The 10554-nt window shown below is 42.4% G+C and overlaps 1 protein-coding gene across 1 annotated transcript in view; it reads right to left on the reverse strand.

The window, feature by feature from the left end:
* LOC139582544 (B-cell lymphoma/leukemia 11B-like) overlaps window positions 1–9977 on the reverse strand; it is a 57490-nt gene extending 47513 nt beyond the window's left edge. The window contains exon 1 of the mRNA XM_071412632.1: window positions 8765–9977. Coding sequence (XP_071268733.1) covers window positions 8765–8828 — 64 coding nt within the window. The 5' untranslated portion in view covers window positions 8829–9977. The remainder of the gene's footprint in view (window positions 1–8764) is intronic.
* Window positions 9978–10554: the final 577 nt, after the last annotated feature.

The raw sequence follows: 10554 nt of genomic DNA on the forward strand, positions 1-10554 counted from the left end.
GAGAGAGACAGACTAACAGCACCCCCTATCAGTCTGAATAGGAGAGAGACAGCACCCCCTATCAGTCTGAATAGGAGAGAGACAGACTAACAGCACCCCCTATCAGTCTAAATAGGAGAGAGACAGACTAACAGCACCCCCTATCAGTTTGAATAGGAGAGAGACAGTTACTGATCTAATACTTTATCCTCGAACAAGAGAAAGACATTAGATTAATTAGATTGATGTTCATTAACAATACCACAAAAATAAAAATAAATATTCAATAATCATGTAGAGATTGTCCCAAACTGATAGTACGCTACAGTGTCCCAAACTGATAGTATGCTACAGTGTCCCAAACTGATAGTATGCTACAGTGTCCCAAACTGATAGTATGCTACAGTGTCCCAAACTGATAGTATGCTACAGTGTCCCAAACTGATAGTATGCTACAGTGTCCCAAACTGATAGTACGCTACAGTTCTTCAAATATTGAAAGCAGACGGACTAGGTCCAGGATTATGTGTCTGACAGGTAGAGAAACGTTTAGAATGGGTTTAGACCTGTCCTGCGCCCCCTTTGTTTTCCCTTCAACCACTGGCTGTGTGTTAACACACACAGACACATGCCAATGCACATACACACACACACACACACACACACACACACACACACACACACACACACACACACACACACACACACACACACACACACACACACACACACACACACACACACACACACGCATGCAGACACACACACATGCCAGAAAGCAGACAGAGACACACACACATGCCAGAGATGGGGGGGGGGGGGTCCGCTGCTATATTCAAAACACACAACGCCACCAGCGATACACACTAATTCTACTGACAAGTCGTCCTGTTTCACCGTGCCTTCTCTCTAGTGTGAGAATCAAGTCTGTAACTGTTGTTCCGCTGTGTGCTGTGTGTGTGTGTGTGTGTGTGTGTGTGTGTGTGTGTGTGTGTGTGTGTGTGTGTGTGTGTGTGTGTGTGTGTGTGTGTGTGTGTGTGTGTGTGTGTGTGTGTGTGTGTGTGTGTGTGTGTGTGTGTGTGTTTCATTATCTTACCCCCACATAATCCACCCTCACTGACACTTCATATCGTGAATCTACATTCATCATTTGAAAACAACAGCGATAAATTAGGTCAATGTCAATAAAATTGGGGCAATGCTTTAAGAGACGTTTCTCTGTTCAGATTACTTAGGTGCATGAAAAAAAGATGTTATCATAAACATAAATAAAACTATATCCATAATAATATAACATTTGGTGATATATAAATTATACAATTGTTTAATTAAATATATAGATTAATGATCAATTGTTTAGTTAAATATATAGATTAATGATCAATTGTTTAATTACATATATAGATTCTTGATCAATTGTTTAATTACATATATAGATTAATGATCAATTGTTTAATTTAATATATAGATTAATGATCAATTGTTTAATTACATATATAGATTAATGATCAAGTGTTTTAATTAAATATATAGATTAATGATCAATTGTTTAATTACATATATAGATTAATGATCAATTGTTTAATTACATATATAGATTAACGATCAATTGTTTAATTACATATATAGATTATTGATCAATTGTTTAATTAAATATATAGATTAATGATCAATTGTTTAATTACATATATAGATTAACGATCAATTGTTTAATTACATATATAGATTATTGATCAATTGTTTAATTACATATATAGATTATTGATCAATTGTTTAATTAAATATATAGATTAATGATCAATTGTTTCATTATTAGCCTTTTAGTACATGCGTGTGACTAGGAGTATAATACGGAGGTAGTTTCCTTGTTTGTATCATTTCACAGCTGTCCACACGCACACACACACACACACACACACACACACACACACACACACACACACACACACACACACACACACACACACACACACACACACACACACACACACACACACACACACACACACACACACACACACACATTACCAGGAATGTCCCTATTCTGAATGGAAACAAACACTTCATTAACATCCACTAACTCCCAGGAAGAAAATGTAGTGATGAAACATCCTTGTCCTCGATGTCCATGTCCCCTAGGTGATCTGCTGAGACAGGCTATCATTCATGTGCTGCTTTCAATAACACACTTACAGGCCGCTACATGTACATAGACCCTCCGCCTATGACAGCACATACTGGTTATGAACATCCTTGATCAGATACCGTCAAATGAGGATCCTAAGACCACGTGGAGGAACAAAACATCACTGTCCCGCTCCACTCTAACACATCACAATAAAGATCATATTTCCACAGTAATGTCCAGAGTCTTTAAACTGTCAGCAAAGTTTATAAAGTGTATACTGACGTTTATACAGTTTATGCCTCTGCATGAGAGAGAGAGAGAGAGAGAGAGAGAGAGAGAGAGAGAGAGAGAGAGAGAGAGAGAGAGAGAGAGAGGGAGAGAGGGAGAGAGAGAGAGAGAGAGAGGGGGGGGGGGAGAGAGAAGGAGAAAGAGAACGAGAGAAGGAGAACGAGAGAGAATTACAGTACAGTTTTACAGTCAGAAGGTCCAGAAATATGCTGATATTCTGGTTCTCTTCTGTTCCTCCCAACATGAGCATGACCTGTAGGCCCATCGCTGCAGGCTAACTAGCTGGGCTGAACAGGTCTTCAAACAGACATCATAATACAGCCAAGATATCTTGTTGACTCAATCAAACTGGCAGTTTTGTTTACCCCTTCTTCGACCTGACATCCTCCTTTAGCCTCTGGTCTCATTCCCTCCCTCCCTCCTCTCCTCTCCTCTCCCTATCTCCCTACCTCCTCTCCTCTCTCTACCTCCTCTCCGCTCCCTACCTCCTCTCCGCTCCCTACCTCCTCTCCCTACCTCCCAACCTCCTCTCCTCTCCCTACCTCCTCTCCTCTCCCTACCTCCTCTCCCTACCTCCCTACCTCCCTACCTCCTCTCCTCTCCCTACCTCCCCTCCTCTCCCTACCTCCTCTCCTCTCCCTACCTCTTCTCCTCTCCCTACCTCCTCTCCCTACCTCCTCTCCTCTCCCTACCTCCTTTCCTCTCCCTACCTCCTCTCCTCTCCCTACCTCCTCTCCTCTCCCTACCTCCTCTCCCTACCTGCCTACCTCCTCTCCCTACCTCCCTACCTGCCTACCTCCTCTCCCTACCTGCCTACCTCCTCTGCCTACCTCCCTACCTCCTTCCTCTCCCTAGCTCTCTCCCTCCTCTCCTCTCCCTCCTCTCCTGTCCTCTTCCTACCTCCCTACCTCCCTCCTCTCCCTACTTCCTCTCCTCTCCCTCCTCTCCTCTTCCTACCTCCCTACCTCCCTCCTCTCCCTACTTCCTCTCCTCTCCCTACCTCCCTACGTCCCTCCTCTCCCTACCTCCCTTCCTCCTCTCCTCTCTCCCTTCCTCCCAGATGGGTGCATTGCCTCCACGGCTAACCTGGGGGATATGGCGTGATACATGTGTTTGTATGTGGCTAACCTGGGGGATATGGCGTGATACATGTGTTTGTATGTGGCTAACCTGGGGGATATGGCGTGATACATGTGTTTGTATGTGGCTAACCTGGGGGATATGGCGTGATACATGTGTTTGTATGTATTTAGATAAATTAATTTGCAGGGCCTCTATTGCAAACACACACATAACCTCACACACACAGACGACTACACACACACTCACACACACACACAATGCATACTTACACACAAAGACACACACACACAATGCATACTTACACACACAGGCACACACACAATGCATACTTACACACACAGACACACCCACAATGCATGCTTACACACACAGACACAGCTGGACAAAGGTGGTGAGATACAGTGGGGAGAACAAGTATTTGATACACTGCCGATTTTGCAGGTTTTCCTACTTACAAAGCATGTAGAGGTCTGTAATTTTTATCATAGGTACACTTCAACTGTGAGAGACGGAATCTAAAACAAAAATCCAGAAAATCACATTGTATGATTTTTAAATAATTAATTTGCATTTTATTGTATGACATAAGTATTTGATCACCTACCAACCAGTAAGAATTCCGGCTCTCACAGACCTGTTAGTTTTTCTTTAAGAAGCCCTCCTGTTCTCCACTCATTACCTGTATTAACTGCACCTGTTTGAACTCGTTACCTGTATAAAAGACACCTGTCCACACACTCAATCAAACAGATTCCAACCTACCCACAATGGCCAAGACCAGAGAGCTGTGTAAGGACATCAGGGATAAAATTGTAGACCTGCACAAGGCTGGGATGGGCTACAGGACAATAGGCAAGCAGCTTGGTGAGAAGGAAACAACTGTTGGCGCAATTATTAGAAAATGGAAGAAGTTCAAGATGACGGTCAATCACCCTCGGTCTGGGGCTCCATGCAAGATTTCACCTCGTGGGGCATCAATGATCATGAGGAAGGTGAGGGATCAGCCCAGAACTACACGGCAGGACCTGGTCAATGACCTGAAGAGAGCTGGGACCACAGTCTCAAAGAAAACCATTAGTAACACACTACGCCGTCATGGATTAAAATCCTGCAGCGCACGCAAGGTCCCCCTGCTTAAGCCAGTGCATGTCCAGGCCTGTCTGAAGTTTGCCAATGACCATCTGGATGATCCAGAGGAGGAATGGGAGAAGGTCATGTGGTCTGATGAGACAAAAATAGAGCTTTTTGGTCTAACTCCACTCGCCGTGTTTGGAGGAAGAAGAAGTATGAGTACAACCCCAAGAACACCATCCCAACCGTGAAGCATGGAGGTGGAAACATCATTCTTTGGGGATGCTTTTCTGCAAAGGGGACAGGACGACTGCACCGTATTGAGGGGAGGATGGATGGGGCCATGTATCGCGAGATCTTGGCCAACAACCTCCTTCCCTCAGTAAGAGCATTGAAGATGGGTCGTGGCTGGGTCTTCCAGCATGACAACGACACGAAACACACAGCCATGGCAACTAAGGAGTGGCTCCGTAAGAAGCATCTCAAGGTCCTGGAGTGGCCTAGCCAGTCTCCAGACCTGAACCCAATAGAAAATCTTTGGAGGGAGCTGAAAGTCCGTATTGCCCAGCGACAGCCCCGAAACCTGAAGGATCTGGAGAAGATCTGTAGGGAGGAGTGGGCCAAAATCCCTGCTGCAGTGTGTGCAAACCTAGTCAAGAACTACAGGAAACGTATGATCTCTGTAATTGCAAACAAAGGTTTCTGTACCAAATATTAAGTTCTGCTTTTCTGATGTATCAAATACTTATGTCATGCAATAAAATGCAAATTAATTACTTAAAAATCATACAATGTGATTTTCTGGATTTTTGTTTTAGATTCCGTCTCTCATAGTTGAAGTGTACCTATGATAAAAATTACAGACCTCTACATGCTTTGTAAGTAGGAAAACCTGCAAAATCGGCAGTGTATCAAATACTTGTTCTCCCCACTGTAGATGGTCAGATGGACACATACAAACACATACACACACATACACAAACATACACACAGATTCTACATTCTCTCTCTCTCTCCTTGTCTCTCTCCTGTCTTTCTCTCTGTCCTAGTTTACAGTCTAATAAATCAAATTCAGAGATGATCTAAATTGTATTTCAAGTTAAAGTTTAATCATTTAAATGTTGGGTCAGTAACTGTTCTATCCTTCCCAGACATAAATAAACACACACACACCACATTAACTCATTTCCTGTAAGCTATCGATCTGAAGGTAAATCATATAGACACGACAGTTAGAGACACCCTACCCAATTATACACAGGCCCCGTGGACCTCGGGGTAAAAAGCAGGACAGTAACTGACCTGTCCTCTTGAGACAGACACACAGTTTGAGATCTTCCTTATAGATAACTCTAGGTTGTCGATGAAGTAGGTCAACGGCATTAAGACAACAACAACAAAACTAAAAACATATTTGGGGTACACGGTTTGTTCCTTAGATCTGTAAGCTAATGAGCCACAAAGAGGAGTAGACGGGGAGTTATTACAGTGGTGGAAAGTCCCCTGAGCCCTGTGTGATGTTACGAGCTGCACCGCGGGACTGTTGATGGGCTTAAACACAGTCCTGCTTCAGGCTCACCTGTCCATCACCCTCACCGATTCCTCTCAACTGAAGAAACTGTGGGGTGATTCGTCTGACAGAAAATAACACTGTGTTTCTGCCGCTAACCTACAATGCAGTTGTATCATCTCTTACAGGAATACATGTGATCTAACTAAACGTATAGTAGGTGCAGGCAACAGGCAACTTCTATTGCAGTACTCATGAGCAGTGAGCACATTATCTGCATACTTGGGGAAGGGGATTACTGTGAACCACACCTGATGGAAAAACACCTGTAATACCAAGCTCCTGTCCTCATCCTGTTGCTGATTAATTAAACTGACACCAATTTGGACTCCTCTCACCTGCTATGAAAAGAGAATCAAACCACTTGATTTCTGGATTTCTCAGGCCCGTAGACAACGCGTGATTGCTGCTGTTTGAAAGGTGACAGCGGAAGTCAGCCAGCTACGGCTGACAGGGAACACAGCATAGCAGATGGAGGCTGCATGCCTAGGCTCACACCAATGTTACGGTCTCATCAGCCCACAAGGCCACGTCACAACTGACAATAACAGGATCTATACTGAGAAAGTAGTCCTTCCTTTGTCTTGGTAAAATTTTAGAAAGACATGTGACATGCAAAATACTTTTTGTTAAAAAGATATTGGGTTAAATTGAATTCTTCATGCTGTCGTGATTTTATTAGCTTTTTTAAAATGTATTATAAATTGGCATTGATATTTGGGGTCGGGGATTAAAACACTGAAATATTAAAAATGATAGAATATAAAGAAGATTAAAACATGTAATAAAATGGGTTAAATCCAATGAAAACGGGGGCAGAGTAAATGATTAGTCTAGATGTTAAATGGTGGTGTGTGGGATAGAACGGGTCTAACCCTGCTCAACAAGAAACACATTGGCCAAAGATTACATCACAGACCTCTGTTATGAATTAGCTAGATTAGGCCGCTATGAAATTGGATGTATGCACGGGAGAGAGCACTGGGAAAACACTGGATTGATTTAATTGATTTCAAATTGGATTATCTGACTTTTTTCATATCATATGCTCACAAGCATCTTCAATCAGATGTAGCCTAATCTATAACATAACAGGTCGTGCCTGGAAAAATTCACATCGATAAACTAGACATGACTCGTGATTTAAGGCAGTAAATGAAGGCCTTACTACTTGAATCCACCAGCATGCAATCCACAACGGAGAAGCAAATAGTTTTCAAACATTTCGGTGACCTTGTGGATACTTTAGATACCACGTCATTTTCCATGAAGTTATACCAGACGGCTGAACATCGACTACATTTGTACAAGCTTGATCCACATGCTCTTTCTTGGCCCCAATAATTTAGTATTCAGATTGGGATTTTTGTAAATAAAATGTAGGTCTACAATGCACAATATACCGATAAAATCCTATGCAGCAGCAGCTGCCGCGGATAAATAACATAAAGAAACCAGACTGCGTAGAATAATGACAGAATCAACATGCACCTGCATTTCACACTGACATAATAAAGTAGGCATAATAAGGCAGAAAATGATATAGGCAATAGCATCCTCAAAATGCATGATTGAATGGGCTAACTTAAATAATACACGATCTCAGGGAAATCATGACTGGACATGAAGATAATATATTTCACCACGCAATATTCTAAATATTGGTGCAGTGTGTGTGTGTGTGTGTGTGTGTGTGTGTGTGTGTGTGTGTGTGTGTGTGTGTGTGTGTGTGTGTGTGTGTGTGTGTGTGTGTGTGTGTGTGTGTGTGTGTGTGTGTGTGTGTGTGTGTGTGTGTGTGTGTGTGAGAGAGAGAGAGAGGGAGAGGGAGGGAGAGAGAGAGAGAGAGAGAGAGAGAGAGAGAGAGAGAGAGAGAGAGAGAGAGAGAGAGAGAGAGAGAGAGAGAGAGAGAGAGAGAGAGAGAGAGAGAGAGAGAGAGAGAGATCCTATAAATGGAATGATATGACTAAAGTCTAATTGCAAAGAAATGTAAAACCTTCCAAGAAAACAAGCCGGCATGTTATTCATCCTAACACACAGTAGCGTAGGACTGTCACATGTGTTCTCAGCAAATTGTACTTTAAAACACATGCAATTTTGGTTAATTAATTTCATTAACACTTGACAGTTACGCACATGTACAGAAATGTAACAATGTAACAATAGGCTATTAGAATGAATAAATACATGGAATTTAATATTGTGAAATTAAATAGTACGTTTTCGTTGCACAATTATTTTGGTTTTAAATGTAAATTAATTATTGCATAAATATTCCCAAAAACACGCACATATGAAGGTGTAATAATAACCATGAATGTACTTTTGATTTTTCATGCCATCAGCGGGTCCTTACAAAGAAAGTTATTGTGCACTTTGGATGTTTCAGGTTTTGCAGCTAGTGCTTTAAAATCATACCATTCCATCCCTCTTGGAAAAGATCAAAAAGTGGTTTACAATGGAACATAAACAGCTATAGAAGAAGATGTGTGTTTTTAGTATACAAGGCTTGCTCCAGTATCACACTGTAAACATGTCAATTCATCCTAATAATTGCCCGTGATAATGGTAATTTAATCCAGTATTTTATATACAAAATTCCCATATTTAGGCTATTATCAATTGATCTATGAGGTGATCATACTCACGTCGTATTGTTTCTCTTAGAGACAGTGGTAGGTGCTGAGGGTTCCCCTGCTTGCGACGGGACATTGCCCCTGCATCTACTCTGGCATCGCCCGGAAAACTGCGCGTGGGGTCGGCTTGCTCCGTGGTGCTCCGCTGGTCTGGTGCCCGGTAACTTTTTCAAAGTGCTTCCAATTGAGACGACTAACATGAAGCTACAGTAAGTGAAAAAGAGCCAAGTGGTTTTTTTTTTATTGTAGTTTTTGAAAGGCGGGTAAAACCGTTTGTCAAGTGTCCAGTCCTCGCAGAATTATTCCACCCTAAGCGCAACACCTGGAGGGGTTAAGCTGTTGGAGTTACAGCAGACACATACAGGTTCATGCAAGTATTTATGTTTGGTTATTTTGTGTCAATAACCTCAACGGACGTATTGCAATAATTGCAGAGAATAAAAACAATTTGAATTCCGACGAGCTGCCCTCTGCCCTCTGCGTTCACAACTCCGGTAGCCTACCGTGCATGCCACTCTTCGCTCGATGGGTCAATATTCGATTCAACTGTCACCTCTTCTCCTCTGTTATTTTCTTGCAGAATTATAACAAATGTCCTATTAATTCAATAACTGAACCCCAAAAAATCCACCGGTGTTGGGTCTGCCAGGTGATGTGAGCTTTGGCACCATTCAGTCCTCGCGGTGCGAGTCTTGACAGTAGCGAAAGGAATGGCACAGAACTCTCCGCTCTAGGAGTTGAGAGAGGGAGACGGAGACAGACTACAGCACAGCCAGCCAGTCAGACACCTCCTATTTTTCTCCTTCCAAACAGCCGAGGTCCAGTGTTTCCTGATGTCTCCTTCCCCTTTCACAGTGAAGAGTCTGTCCTATCGCTTTGGGAGAATCCCGCGTGTGTGTGCGGCTGGGATTGCCTCCGTAGAATGGGATAAGACTTCAGATTCAAGTGCGGACGTGACGTTGCGTCCACGCTGAGAGAGACATCAGTGCGACTTGGGAGGCGACGAGCAGTGACTCGCGCGCCCATTAGTGGGCTATCATTAGTGCGCGCGTTTGGCACGTGCGGGAAGGAATCAAGTGGACACGGCGAAACCAAAACAACCCGGTGCCGGTGCAGTGCAGACGAACCGTTCCAAATTGGTTTCACAATGATATGATGGCATATCATGTCACTGATTTCAAGGTCGATTTTGAAAAAACTTTAAACTGTCAGTAAGGCTACTTTAAGTCTGATAAATAATTTGAAGACTGACTTTTAAGCAATACGCATAGAAGCGATTTTCTTCAACATTCAGTACGGACATTGGCTTTTCGTAAATGCTATAGCAATTTTTCCTTCAGCCTATGTATCACCAATGCAATGTTTTAGTTATTTATAATGTTCCACATTTGTAGGCTAGAATAAGACACGTATACCTACAGAACAATAATGCAATAATAATAAACAATAATTTAAAAAAACTATACATTGTTGTGAGGACAATATATTTAATTGTGTGCATTTATAACGATTCTTCAATTGATTGATTGATTAATTGAGGTAGCGAACGTTTAATATTTCAAAGCAAGAAAAATAACTGGGAAAGCAATCCATTACTACAATAGACAGACAAACTGCACAGGTATGTCAAAGCGGGAACACCTCCCCTGTGTTTGCCCTTGTTCTTCTACATATTCATCTCTGCCTTGTTGTGAAGCAACACTACCCTCTGTTGGCATGACGACGTTAGACCATATGCCTATCTTCCCCTATCCTACCTCTCTGTGTGTTCAATTGTAGTATAATAGTAGTTCATTTTGATT

Source organism: Salvelinus alpinus, chromosome 8 (assembly GCF_045679555.1).
Source record: "Salvelinus alpinus chromosome 8, SLU_Salpinus.1, whole genome shotgun sequence".
In the NCBI taxonomy this organism is placed as follows: Eukaryota; Metazoa; Chordata; class Actinopteri; order Salmoniformes; family Salmonidae; genus Salvelinus; species Salvelinus alpinus.